The 14,889-nt window shown below is 37.6% G+C and overlaps 1 protein-coding gene across 2 annotated transcripts; it reads right to left on the bottom strand.

Moving 5' to 3' along the window:
* Positions 1-205: 205 nt before the first annotated feature.
* Positions 206-14,840, bottom strand: lypd6b (LY6/PLAUR domain containing 6B). 2 transcript variants are annotated; one of them, XM_052564788.1, is made up of 9 exons: positions 14,706-14,832; positions 7,488-7,537; positions 6,501-6,608; positions 6,351-6,431; positions 3,487-3,575; positions 1,648-1,773; positions 1,439-1,537; positions 1,227-1,354; positions 206-1,133 (listed from the first exon to the last, which is right to left on the bottom strand). In XM_052564788.1, the coding sequence occupies exons 6-9, from the start codon at positions 1,748-1,750 to the stop codon at positions 963-965; spliced, it is 501 nt and encodes a 166-aa protein (XP_052420748.1). In that variant the 5' UTR covers positions 1,751-1,773; positions 3,487-3,575; positions 6,351-6,431; positions 6,501-6,608; positions 7,488-7,537; positions 14,706-14,832; the 3' UTR covers positions 206-962. The 2 variants fall into 2 exon arrangements, with proteins under 2 accessions (XP_052420748.1, XP_052420749.1); XM_052564789.1 differs by lacking the exon at positions 7,488-7,537 and having other exon boundaries at positions 14,706-14,840.
* Positions 14,841-14,889: the final 49 nt, after the last annotated feature.

Genomic DNA, 14,889 nt, shown 5'->3' with positions numbered 1-14,889 from the left:
TTTATGCAGCAATCCAGATCTCTTTTAGAGACATTCACACCATTTAGAAAACTAGAACAACACATCCCGCGTCCTCTCATTGCTGTGCTCGGCCTGTGAGACAGAATCTGGGACCAGAGCCACAGGAACATCCCACATAGACACTTCTAATGCTCAGTGTGTGAGCCTCAATTTGCTCAATACAAATCCAGTGAGGCAGTATAAGTTAATTCCACTGCTTTAGTTGCTAAATGCTGTTTTGCAACCCGTCTGGTTCTCTGTCCTATTTAGCACGTCATTAGTAAGCAGTGATTAGAAGCAAAAGTACTCCATTGACAGATCTTCCTGACACAGCAACTTCCCGTGCACACAGTTCCTCAACCACTGGCTGTCTCCTCGCTGAAAAATGAAGATATGGTTTTGCTGATTTGCATAGTTGAGTTGCCACTACACCATTTGGTTGCAAAATGCATCTGTCTCCACTCCAAGTCATTGTGTTTTCTAAGAGAATAAAATAATTTTAAGCAATGTATAAGTCACAAACATGTCATTATATTATTGTAGATTATTCATTGTCCACAACTGTTTTTGAAGGGAGCCTCCAAGTGTGAAATTGACTTATATTACAGCTCCAGACAGTCACTAGTAAATGCTCTTCTTCTTGTGGTTCATTACCCAATCAGCCAAGCCATGATGTAATTTTTCTTGCGGCTCCAGAGTGATTAGTCACTGATCAGTCATGAGAACATCTGCGAGCCCATCAGCAAAGATGCCAATCACATTCTCACAGAGAATCCTGCGAGTGCGACATCCTGCCCCTGAGATGAATGGGAACGCTAGCTTTCTCCTGCATGATATTACAGTGTGTGACCTTAATGAAAACATCCATCTGACTGTATTAATATTCCAGTGTGGATGACGTCTCCTCAGTCTCAATGATTTGCAGTGCTGTTCATCACCGAACAGGTTCTTATGACTGAGGATCACAATGGTAGCAGTCCCAGGAGAACTGGGACCAGCAGGGTCACACAATCCCAGATCCTGAAAGTGGGTGCTGCCGAGCTTTGGGTTTGTCTCTGGGTAAACACTGCATTACTGTGATTGGTCGGCAGCTCTACGTTACAAACCATCCCTTCACAGCAAGAAATGCACTCCTGCAAGACAGAAACACATTTTGCAAGTGAATAGTTTTGATGTTAGATATTATACATGGGTATGAGTGGAATAATGTGCATGTGAATACTCACATGGTGTGTGTTTTTGTGATGTCTACAGCCAGCTAACTGGCATTCTTCACGCACAGCACATCTTTTGGTAACTAATTTTGTCTTTCCATGATGGCTGAAGTGGTGTATTGTCATACAAAATTGAGTATCTGTAAATGAAGAAACAGGTTTTGCTAGAGATCTAGAGACAACTGTGCAGATCTGAGAGTGGTGGGTTTGTTTAGTAAACTCACTCTGAGGACACCACACATCTTCTGCCCAGCGGTTACAGCTGTAGTTGTCTAAGGCCTGTTCACATGTGAAGCACTTGAAACTCTTGGGGTACGGGGTGGCTGCACAGACATGAACACTGTGTTATAGTATCGCTATAAAGTCACTGGAAGTTTACAAAATTAAAATGAATGAAGAAAACAACTAAATGACCTGGAATAAACAAACTCACCTTCTACGGCAGGCATGATATTGTAGAAGTCAATGCTGTCACCTGTCACCAAATCAACAAGAAGCTGGACGAGAACAGTGACTAAGGCCAGATCTGCTGCCATGTTTAAAACACTGATAGTGACTCCTAAAATAAACAGTCGAAGATAAAGTTTAAGTCTCTTTCTGTTTCAGTCTTTGATGCACGTTCAAAAGATTAGGGTTGCATTATGAAGTGCCAAAGAGCTCTCGGATTACATACAAATATTTTAATTTGTGTTCAGAAAATGAACAAAGGTTTTATGGGTTTGCAATGACATGAGGGTGAGTAATTAATGACAGAATTGAACTATACCTATGACAGAATAACCACTAATCACAAATGCCTAAATAACAGAACAGAAATAGAGATGATGGATGGATGGATTCACACATTACTTCTTTTAATTACAGCAAAAGGCTCATACTCTGAAGAAGCACAACATATGAATTCTAATCATCCAAACAGTATTAATTTCATGCATTATTCAATTAACTGAATGAGCTGGATTCATGACCATTTACATAAAGCCCTCAGGTACAGTACTTCAATTGCAAGTACCTACATTTTTAAGCAGGAAACCAAAATCCAGCCTAATAACTGAAGACGAGGGACTAAAGTCCCCATCCACGTCTTCCGCCCCCATTTTTGAAATGTCTTGCACCTGCCCCTGGCATTTTAAGAAGCAGTAAGGCACGGTGACCTCAGAGGTTAATGATTAAGGCTGAACACATTCTCTGAGGACATTAACATGCTCTAGTGCTTGTCTCCATCAGAGTTTAGTTACACAGCATTGACAATCTCACTGTGTGTGATGGACGTTTGCCTACTGCGTAACTTATTTCCTGTTTGAAAAAACATGAGAGTGCATCAGCGAAACATGCTGTGAGCAAGTTCTTTAAATACATATATTTTACTTTTCAAATGACTTAAATCAAGCACTCAGCATCAGTTTAGTACACAGAATTGCACAGGCTCTCCTTCATCTGCAGACAGCATATGGTTTAAAAGCAAACAGACGAGTGTCATTAATCTTGTGGCAGTGACAATCTTCTCCTAAGGTCTCTAGCAGAGTAAAGAGAGATCACACATATATAATGACTGACAGCACAACAGCAATCAGCTCCACTGACCTAGAGGTTAAAACACACACAGGGGCCTGCAGTCTGAAGCTTTTCAGCTCCAAACATAAGTGTTCTTAGGTCACAAACCAGCCAGAGCACATGTAGGGTCTTAAAAGCAGTTCATTAAGAGTGAAGAGCATAAAATGGCCATTTGCATGCATCTTTATTTTGGCATTTTTATGCTGATTTCAAAACCACACAAACATGCGCTCATTCTTACATACACAAAGGCTGCATTCTGAAACATGGTTGGATTTTAGATCAAAACCGTAGTCTAGTTGGATATTTAAATGCATTTTTTGACAGTAAATATCTTTAAGTGAAATGAAAATGTAAATGAGTTCTAGAGACCAGTTCTGTCTGACTGTTGTGAGAACTTCAGAGGCCTGTTGATTGCTTCAGTGATCTGTGAAGCTACCTGAATAACCAAGACTTTTAACATAGTAACTTTATATATATATATATATATATATATATATATATATATATAATATATAAAACATCTGTTAGAATCTGATAATTAATATTTAGAATTTACAGAAACTTATGCCTTTAAAAAACACATACCTACTCATCCCATACAAATATCACACTAAATGATATTTACACAAAACATGCATAAATTAAAAAAAAAAAAATAATAATAATATATATATATATATATATATATATATATATATACACAACAAAGACTTACCTTTTGTCTGTATGGAAAGCTTATAGGTTTAACAGGCCAAGTAGACAAATTCCCTGATAAATGTGCAGAGGCTCCTGTCTTGACTGAGACTTTCAAAGGAAAAGGAAAAGGAAAAGGAAAAGGAAAGAGAAAGCTTAGAAGACATTTTCCATTTCAGCTCTCTCTCACAACAACAGAAAAGAAACCACTGACCCCAACCCTGAAAACCCAGGCTTCTGATTGGACGGCAGGTGCATTGTGGGGGTGGAGCCTCTAGCCTTTGTGTGAAGTCAGTGACAGTGTGGTGTCAAGCCAGTCTAGTCCATGTAATTAGCATTCACACAAACACACTTAGCTCACACCCCATCTCCTTAACCTCTGGAACACCCAGAACACATGAACTGTACTTTCCTCATTACACTACATGAGTGATTCATGCATTGACTTTTGCTAAATCTGTAGAGATCAACACTAAAACCCACTAATGATAAGAGGTACTTGATAATCTTTGGGGGTTTGCAAAGTCGATTGCTTTATTACTTAGAAATCTCTAGCAGGGAGATTCAATTCATTCACTGTATTGTAAAAACTATTCATGAGGATCTAACATCTTACAATTTAAAATAACTTTTCTATTCATTTATTTATTTTTCATTTAAAAAAGTAATTACTAATTTCCTTTTAAAAAAAAAAAAAAAGACTCACACTTTAATGGTAGTGCATTATACAACACCTACTTAGAGAGGTGGTTTTTTATCGTATCATAAATAAAGCTTTTTATTTCAGAACCAAGCATCACCATGATTAAACCTTCTGTCATGCACTTGCATGGGGAAAATAAACAGTTGAATTTGAGCCAGGACTGCTAACACATGGAAATGAGCAGGGATCGCCTTATTTTATTTTATTTTTTACCATTGTGGCATGCAGGTTATTTAGGCTTTAGTTCCTCAAGGGGAATTTACCAACTGTGATATACTTTGAATAAATCACAAATTAAAATACATCTTATAAAATAATTTGACCTACAGTATAACTGCGAGCAGCAGCAACAGTTAGCAGTACAGTACGTGTTATTCATCTATGGAGAGCTGCCATTGAGAGGTGAGATCATCAGTGAGTGAAGTGAGGAAAAGACTGCTGAGTGTACAAATCACATCAACACCTCAATAACAGGAAATACAGGCTTCATACTGTGTGTTACCACTGACTTTCTGATACAATATGAATATCATGTACTAAAATATATTACAGTATAGCCTTCTGCCAGTCCCCATAAAAAACTACACGTGGAATATCAATGAAATATGATACAGCACTGCTCATATGATAGCTTCAGCTCTAGCTGTCCCTCACGGCTGTCACAGTAAATATACAGCTGTGAAATCTTCCAGTCTTGTGTAAACATCACACCACCGTGAGTTTTAGTGCATCCTTTGAGCTTTATAAAAGCCTGATGTGCTGACAGGGTTAGAATTACAGGAATGTTCCCAGACTAACCAGGGCTTTTAAAAATCCCTAAAAATTAATGGTGGATTATCCTTTGAATAACCAAATAAAACACTGGTGATATTCTCAAATACATTCCTGAATATTTCACGACTGCCTTTTGGCCATAGACAGTTTGTTTTTCCCCATTTATGTCTTTAAGTGAAGGTTTAACGCTTTATGGTTTATGTCATGGCACTATTTCTATAAAAATAAGAAACAGTTCTTTAAACACATTTTAGTGGAGAATGCTAATCAGCCACTGTCTTGTCCTGCCCCCAGGGAAAGCATCTTCCACAGTGACGATTTCAAAACAGAGGCTCAACAGGATTGGAAATCTTTCTTCAGTTAGTCTTAGAATGAGTTAATCCACTATTTTCAATGAGCCAGAGAAATGTAATTAATATGACTTTTCTTCCTGGTCTTTCAGAAATAGACTCCATAGCTATTAAGAGTCACTTACAGCCACATGCTTTATTTATGTCTTATCTTGTGTTCTTAAGGGATGGTAAAAGTCAGACTGGGTTCATACTCAAAGGAGATTTGCAAACATTAATGCCAAAACAAGATGTACAGTATATGTCCAGGAATACTATATTTCTCTGTCATCTCTTATACTGGAACACACTGCTGACAGATTTACTACTTTGCTTTGAAACCAGCAGATTTCTGTCTTTTGACAGATAAAACAGGACACATGACGTGCTCTTCTATAGGTGTCTCAAGGGCCGGAGGGCTTTTCTGATGGCCTGAGGGCCGGTGGATCCATTTCATTACATTATACAGTGCTCTATTTCTGCTTCTTTGAGGTTACAGTTGAAAAAAAAGAGGAATGTGAAGAAACTGGGGAAGAAATGTGATGTCACATGAAATCTAATCTTTAAGGCCAATCTTCAGATGTACTGGACCAATCTAGCTTTTTGTCCTATGATTGGCATGTGATCCTAGTCTAGCAATTTAAGTCTAGCAATTTAAAAACAATTTGTCTGAAAATAAAGATAAAAAAAAACAAAACATTCCCACAGTTCACTTGGAGGCACCTGCATAAGTCCGACCCAGATCCTGAACATTCAAGTGAAAAACACTTAAACCCACATGTCATGTCTCTTGAAATATGTCATAACTGAAAGCTTAGCATGTGTTAGAAAAATAAGCTTTAAAGACCCAAACGCCCCGGTTCCAAGACACTTTGAGGTATCAGATTTCTTTTGGAATATGGGCAGAAAGTGACATCAAAGCAATATTTCTAAGACCTCCATGTTGCTCAGTACACAGTAACACTGGCAGAATTTCAAGTACGCCACACACTCAAGTGTGTATATATCTACCAAGCTCATGAATCATCATGGCATGGCAACACTGAAAGAACAACTCAAACATTCAAATGTTCCAGTTACCTGAGACTTCCTGTTGAGATCCTCAAATGGATAAATCGCTTCCACTTTCTCTCTTAAACGACTTTCCTCCTTAAGAAACAGCTGATAAAAAAGGGAAAACAATTAGAGTAACCACACAGTTAAATCTATCTATCTATCCAGACTGCTTACTTGACAAACATCTTCATTTCCTCTCTGGACTGAAAGAGTTCAGGATTTTTCCTACACAATCTTCTTTGTCTTTCATTGGTCAGTCACTGGTTAGGTACGTGAGCCCACCTTCACAGGAAGACAGACCGTCATAAACACACCAGGTCAAGGATATAAACTCAAGGGGGCTTTGTGTGACTCCTTTTATTGCTCATTTGTGATTGGTGCCTTTCCACTCCTTTATCAATACTGACCAAGTCAGCACACAGACATGTAGGCTGTAAAACACAGAGGCCTGAGGACAATACGGGGGGCTATTAGTACTCGGGTGGACTAGCAGACATCTTTTAATAAAAAAACTATTTGTGCTTTACATTTAAGTCATATTTTAATTTTTTATATTCTAAAGTCACTTTAAATAATAAATTAACTCACAAATGCATTTGAACTCAAATTAAATGAAAAAAAAAAAATTAATTAAATAGTACTAAGTATCGATTAGTACTGAGAATAAAAGAAAGAAAATGAGCAGATCGTGGTAATTTATTTATTCCGGTCTTTATTTGTTAGGGAAGGATGTAGGCTAATAGTTTAAATCTGTTCATTCTGTAAATTTATTACTAACTTGCACAATCTTTTCCATCAACAGATAAACATCAGAATGGCAATTGTTTATTGTTATATAAAACTGCCATGTAAAGATTTCCATTATTTCCTTCAGGCTAAGTCATGTGGATAACGGAGGTGACGTACAGTCATAAATTCAGGATAATGCCTTTCTGTTATCCGATCAGGTCTAGTCGTGCCTAAGAGAGATTTGTGTGGAAAATCCCTGAGGTGTGTATTTATGTGTGTGTGAAGATGAGGGTCATGGTAAGTTAGGATAGAAAAAGAAGCTTGTAGTAGATAATTCTCAATTGTGAGAAGACCAGCACTAGTTGTTACAAATTTAGTGAAGATTTTAGTCTTAATTTTTAAGTTTAAGTCAATTTCTGCTTAGGCACGTACCTTAATATCCTGACTACAAAAAGCCATCAAACATTCCCACTGTTGCTGTCCTGAAAAAACGTGAAGTTGAACTAGCTGTGACCTGCAGTTCAGTTTACTTAAACAATAATTAATAACTTAACAAATCTACAAACTTCCAATGATTATAGAAAACGTAAATGTAATACTTAGCATCTTGGCTAACAAAGGCAAATTCTAATATAATGAAAGGATATATTTTCAAGGCAACGTGTTAAAAATAAACTAAATCAGAGCTTATACATATCTGACAAAAACTACTTCTTAAAAGTTTGGAGTCGATAAGATTGTAAAGATCAGAGGAGTGAGCCACACCGTTTGGCACCTGCACTAAACCATGAAAAAGGTTTCAGAAAGGGAAGCTGAACGTCTCTTTCCACAGCAATTTTAAGGGCATCAACGGCCACCCTGGTAAAATTACACGCTTCTTATATTTAGCGTTAAATTTCTTTGTGGGCTCTTATGATTACTTTTTGGTACATGACACCTAAAAGCAGCTTAGAAAGCTTTAAAGAAATTCTGAGAATGTGCACTTGGTGTCTCAACCCTTCATTAGTCCATCCAAGTTAAAATACGGGTCTATCTAAAGGAATACTGTCAAAAGTACATCATGAACTGAGAAGCAAATTGGTCTTCTGTCCCAAAGCCTTTAGACTACTTAGACCAACTGCCTTTCATAATTATCACAAATATTATTTTAATCTTGGTAGAATTGGTACATTTTAAATGGTAACCAGTACATAACAAATGTGTATAGCTTATCTGTGCATACAAAGAAGAAGTATCCCTTCCCAAGGTTCGTATGTTGAGAAAGGAACACTCGAGTGTCAGTCTCTCTCATTACAAGGGGGTGAGAGACCAGGGTCTGATTAATTGGCCAACTGATTACAGCGCACACGCTCTTTCGCTCGCCCCGTTCTCCTGCAGACTCTCAGAAGCCTTCCTGTTCTCTGGCCCGCAGGTTCAGAGAGATCAGAGCCCCGCAACAAGGGCTTCCTTTGTCTGCCTCACTGGGTTGGGAAATGGAGATGAGTTTGTCCATTTGCCTCTGAGGCCACAGCGAGGGCTGGATGGGGCCCTGGGAGAAACATGGGCTCAGGTATCACTAACTGCAGGTGAAGCATATGGCTCTGAACAGATATCTAACTGAATGAGATCTGGCGAAATCCAGCATGACTACAGATGTTCAAATGATTTGGCTCACACTGGATCCAAGAAAGTTCTTAAAGTTTATAATATCACACTTTATTTTAAAGTCCAGTTCTCACTATTAACAAACTATTAATTGCGACTTTTTCCCCTCAGTAAACTCAAAATTACTCCTTATTTAGAGTAAGTAAGGTAGTTTTTAAGTTTAGGTATTAGACAAGGATGTAGGATATGGTCATGCAGAATATGTGATTTAGAAGTACTAATAAACAGCCAATATGCATGCTAATAAGCAACTAGTTAAGAGTGAGAATTGGTCTCTATACTAAAGTGTTACCATAACATTTTTCACACACACAAACTAAATGATTTATGATAAAATTTTAAAAAGAATAGCTTTTGTGACATCATTTGTGACATCAGAGGGTCAGTTAGAATTTGGTGAAGCATCAATTTATCATTTTATATAAATTCTTGCAGTCCTATTAGTTTTTACAGCAGAATATTATGGAAATATATGAGTGCACATATACAGTACTTGCATGATGTACAATACTTGCATAAACATACTTGGCTGAGAACAAACTTCATTGGTTTCTGTGTGCCAGGCAAGCTTGTCTGAGCTTCTGTTTACTATATTTGATGGACTTTATATGGATGGGGGAAAAAACTATGAGAAAATATATACAAATGAAGATTTCTTTTTATTCGAAAAAAAGAAAGTAAGTCTTAAGGATTTGGAACAACATGATGATGAATGATAATAGAATTTTCATACATCTCTTTTAATAATCATCTATTAAATTAAAAACATTTCTGCATGTTGCATTTTGATAGGTCTAAGGCCAGAGTTTTCAACCAGAGACTTTTATCCCAAAAACCAATTTAAAAAATGAGCTTCATATATATGGTCTATTCACTGACTCAATAATTAATAAACAAAAAGGAGCAAAAAGGAGAAAAGGTGTTGCCAAAGACACTAACAAAAGAAAAGGGAAGCTGACTAAAATAGTCTCAACTCAACCTGACTACACAGAAGACAACATCCACTGACATCCTAACTAGGCAAGTAAACAAAGTAAATGAGTCTTTGTGCTGCACAATGTGATGGGTCCCTTATTCACATCCAGCACAAGAACTCATACACACAGCAAGGAAGGCAGTGGGCCAAGCCTGCACACAATAGTAGGTCTGAAATTCACAAAGGACTCACAAAACAGATTGTAAACAAAACTTGCCAGTAAAAGGGTCTAACAAATATGTTCTTAGTCTTGTTCTTTTTTTTAAAAATAAAAATAAAAAAAACAGTACAGTTTAAGTGTTTGGTTGGTTGGTTGATGAATAGATAGCTGGCAGTTGTTGGCAATGAATGGTAGGTAGGAAGAGTAATCAGGAGATTTGCAGAGAAACAGATACGCCCCAAAGGGCGTAACACTTCCCTTCTCTAAAATGTGCTGCTTTTGTAATCACTAAGATCTGAATTAATGCACTTCTTTTTGCATTTCCTAATCATAAGACTACACAACTCCATCTGCAAACATTGGAATTTAGTTAACCTGAGAAGTAAAATTTAACATAAGTGCTGATAATTGGGTGTAAATGAGTAATTCATGTGTCTGAATAATTTAATTTTGTCAAAAGCTGCTTATTACTCTTCTAGAACGTTTCTATTCATGCTTAATTAACCGGTCAGAGTGCTTCATCCAAAAACACACTGGGTTCAGAAACCCAGACCTAAGTGCCCATTACGCTGGCCACTGCTTTCCACGCATCTGATTTGTGGGTGTGCGGATCTAATCTCCGGAGATGATGAGAGATTCTTTTCCAAAGTGCTCTCGTCAAGTTAAGATTAAATAGACCCTTTAACGGTCTCACCTGGACTGTGGCCAAGGTAACTGAATAGAGATGCCTGGACATTAATTCTGTGTGAGAGTCTCCCTGCATTCTCAGGTTCTGATGAGGATTACAGTGCTCTTATTGAAGAGAGCAATGAGAAGGAATGCAGACTGTGCTAAGTGCCATAATACTGCAGAGGTCATGTGCAGTTTACCTGAAGAATGAGAAAAAGGTGGAAATACCGCAGAATAATGTGGACTGCCCTGCCCTGAACTGCAGACTGGGACTGTTGGCTTAACCAGATCCTGTTATAAATGACAATTTGTGCTCAAACTTAAAAAAACTATATTTTTCATGTAGTGCCTAGTTTAAGAAAATAAATAAATAAATAAAACATATACATATATATATATATATATATATATATATATATATATATATATATATATATATATTGTACATTACAATACATTTTATTTGTAATGTGCCTCTTACACTCAAGGCGCTACAACAGTATATATATATAAAAAAAACAATTAAAAGAAACAACACTACTCCATGATAACATCATCACAATGACAACATAGTAATAACAATGGCAAGAACAACTGTAAGATTATAACTGAAAAGCTTCACTAAAGATATGTTTTGAGTAATTTCTTAAAACAATCGAAAGACGGAGCATTAGGAAAAGGCAGAGAATTCCACAACCTGGGAGCAATACAAGAGAAAGACCTCCCACCCATAGTTTTGAGTTTACAACGAGGCTGGTACAGAGTAAGAGAACCAGCAGAGCGGAGAGACCGAGATGGTGCAGACACTTTGACCAATTTACAAATACAGTACATACTGTAGTAAATAATGAACAAACCTCATAAGGGAGGACCTATACTTCAACTAAAGTATATAAAGAGTTTATTCTAGATACTCTACTAATGCTTCCTCTGACTTTTTGGAGATAAGAGAGTATGTGTTTCTCACCCATGACCCCGGGGACCTCTGTTGCTATCATGACCTTGAGGCCAAGAGCTGGTGACCCTACTCTGTCTTTCTACTTGGTGTCACTGCGATACTCAGGTCAGGCTTTTCTCCATGCTTGACCATCCCCAGTCATTCAAGAGGGATTCTCTCACCTGAGCTAAAGCACATTCACACTTTCTGCTTCTCCATTTATTGATTTTTTGTTCTGGAGCACAAACAGAATTGGTATCTTCAGGATGTAATCATATAGCAGTAACTACTTCAAACAACCTCTTTAAACCTGAATGTATTGGTCTAAACATGCCCACAGTGAGGCAGGGCCTGTCAGGATAGTCGTTAAGAAGTGGGGCACAAAAAATACAAGTCAGAACCTTTCTATGAACTGAAATGACATCTTTACATCATTCCTTGAGCTAGAACATGACATAACTCTAGAGTCATGATACCAGTCAAGAGCTTGTACTTTAAGGTTTGATGAAGACCCACTTGTGAGCTCTAAGCTCCCTCTCAAGTCAACTGTAAAGAGCTGATATTCATGACTCATTCTAATGATAGACTGCAGGAAAATAGCTGAGCTCTTAGCTATCGTAAGCAGCACTTCAGGGAGTAAAACAACCCTGTGTTTAAAGTACATCCAAACACCTATTAAACGAAAAGATCTCCGTACGTCATCCATAAAGGAACAGACCCGCTCAAAAATGTGGAACGACATGAGCATCCAAAACAAATAAGAGATGAATCTTCTCCTGATTATATAGTAAACATGAGTTGAAATTACAGTATCTTTGCTATGCAAACTTGAAAAGAAGTAGTTTGGCATCGAGCACAATGCAGTGTTAGTCAGTCAACAGCAGCTGCGACCTCTAAGATCACCAAGCCTTCGTGCCATCTGTCCCCCTTCATCTGTCCACAACAGTCCTTCTGAATCAAATAGGGCAAGCAAACAAGGCTCTTACTCTCTATGCAAGTGATAAAAACGTAATTGCCGTGTTATGCAGCCACTCCTGAAATTCCACAGTAATTGCAAAGGTCTGAATCAGGACCAAAACAGCCGAGTCATGTGGCTTTGATCAGAACAATTTTATGTAGAACATCCTAAGCAAAGTATTGCCAAAAAATCTGAGACAAGGACTCAACTGAATTGATGCAGCATTCTTACAATTACTTAGACATCGTCTCTTTAAATTATAATTGGTTTTCTAAATATTTTTTGGCTGGTTCGATTAATTTATTTAAAAATACATAATAAACAACTTATACAAGCACTAACTTTAATACACCTCTTCTGTGATGAGCATGTTTTTAAATTTTAAATTCGTAGCTTTGAATGACAGGATGTGACCAGTTCATCTCTATCTTGCGGGCTCCTCAACACACTGTTAATGACAGTCTGACTCTCGATTGCACAGATACATGGCAGCTGACAGCAGAATCTGATCCCTGGGTAAAAGTGAGCTTTCCCTGACAGGCTAATGGAAGCTAGAGAGGGAGCCTCGATGATATCTTTAGGAGCTGAGGGCCACATCAAAGACAACAATCCTGCCTGTGATCTGCTAGTGTCCTCCAGTTCTACATGAGAGCGGAGATGAGTGACGGCTGAGGTAAGAAGAGAGGAGGGGCTCTCGATCACTCCTTAACCCTATGAGAAATTACACATGGAGGAAGACATGCAGAAGAAAACATGTAGTGGAAGTCAGGGCCAACAGAGGTTCTAATCACAATATAATCATTTGGACCTGCACCGTCAAAATGAAGTGCAGCTGATATTGTCAGTCTCTGGAAGGATGAATGAACAAATTTATAAAAAATAGGCTATTATGTTTCTTTTCACCAAAAACTTCATTTCAACTTTAATTAACTTTGATTTTGCATTTGTGTAATCCGGATAACTTTGGTTGATGAATCAACCTGGATATATATACAGGACAGTCCAAAATTTGGACACAGCTTCTCATTCAAACAGTTTTCTTTATTTTCATGACTATGAAAATTGTAGAGTCACACTGAAGGCATCAAGAGCTATTTGACCAAGAAGGAGAGTGATGGGGTGCTGCGCCAGATGACCTGGCCTCCACAGTCACCGGACCTGAACCCAATCGAGATGGTTTAGGGGTGAACTGGACCGCAGACAGAAGGCAAAAGTGGCAACAAGTGCTAAGCATCTCTCGGGGAACTCCTTCAAGACTGTTGGAAGACCATTTCAGGTGACTACCTCTTGAAGCTCATCAAGAGAATGCCAAGAGCGTAATCAAAGCAAAAGGTGGCTACTTTGAAGAACCTACAATATGACATATTTTCAGTTGTTTCACACTTTTTTGTTATGTATATGATTCCATATATAATTCCACATGTGTTAATTCATAGTTTTGATGCCTTCAGCGTGACTCTACTATTTTCATAGTCATAATAATAAAGAAAACTCTTTGAATGAGAAGGTGTGTCCAAACTTTTGGTCTGTACTGTGTATATATATATATATATATATATGCTAATGAAAGGTGGTTACAAAAACCCAGGTAAAAACTAAAAATAATAACAATTTTTAAAAAGTGAATTATCAGCCAAACTAAAATTCCAGTCATTTTTTTATATTGCTTTAATAATTATAATGAAGTACAGGGGTATTTGTCAGAAATGCCACTTGTTTAAATTTGAGAAATAATTACATTATTACATTATAATTATTTGACTTTTTTTGTAATTCTGTTCATTTCTTCTGTTTTTTTTTTCATAATTTATTTATAGATCAAAATATGAAAAAAATTAACTTTCATTAATCATTAACTTGTCTACTTTGTATATAGTGTATAATGGCATTTTGATTTTAAATACAGTGTCAACATGAACATATCCCAACGTGCTTCAATGAACTGCATTTACTTGTTTGTAGACAAGACTGTGGTGCGTCAAAAAAGATTGTTATAACATAACATCATGCTGCTGAGTGTTATATTCAATTACATAAAACGTGTGACAACTAGCCCCGGTTTGCCCCGTTTAAAGCTGTGAATGCCAGGGAACTTAAACTGATGCGAAGATCTTGCTTCATTAGGTCTAAGTCGGTTGGATAAAATATTTAGACTCACATCATGTAAAAGTGTCTAACGTTAGATAATGGGTCACGCTGTGTAGGCGTTTCGTTCACGAGTTTGGTGTTAGTAAAGAAATCTAGCGTTTGTCCCACAGTAAGTAGAATTTTAACCGTCAAACTTAGAGAGCTCAAAGCGTACTCACCGTCGACGTGTGTTACTTCATTCACAATAACAGAAATAAAACCACGTCTCCTTGTATTATGTGAAGGTCAGCCGCATCCCCTCTGCGAAGCGGGACCAGCCCACATACACTGCGCCCACAGTCCACTTCAATGAGGTTTTTCGCGTCTCGCCGCTCACATAAACAGAGTCTCTGATTGGTCGAC

Source organism: Carassius gibelio, chromosome B9 (assembly GCF_023724105.1).
Source record: "Carassius gibelio isolate Cgi1373 ecotype wild population from Czech Republic chromosome B9, carGib1.2-hapl.c, whole genome shotgun sequence".
Classification (NCBI taxonomy): Eukaryota; Metazoa; Chordata; class Actinopteri; order Cypriniformes; family Cyprinidae; genus Carassius; species Carassius gibelio.
This window is presented reverse-complemented; position numbering and strand designations above follow the sequence as displayed.

Bases quoted from the DNA above. Each gene is read 5' to 3' on its own strand.
- lypd6b (XM_052564789.1), bottom strand. From the start codon at position 1,750: ATGGCAGCAGATCTGGCCTTAGTCACTGTTCTCGTCCAGCTTCTTGTT. The intron at 1,355-1,438 runs GTGAGTTTACTA...CTTCATTTACAG, and splicing joins AGATGTGTGGTGTCCTCAGA to ATACTCAATTTTGTATGACA. The intron at 1,134-1,226 runs GTGAGTATTCAC...TCTGTCTTGCAG, and splicing joins ATCACAAAAACACACACCAT to GAGTGCATTTCTTGCTGTGA.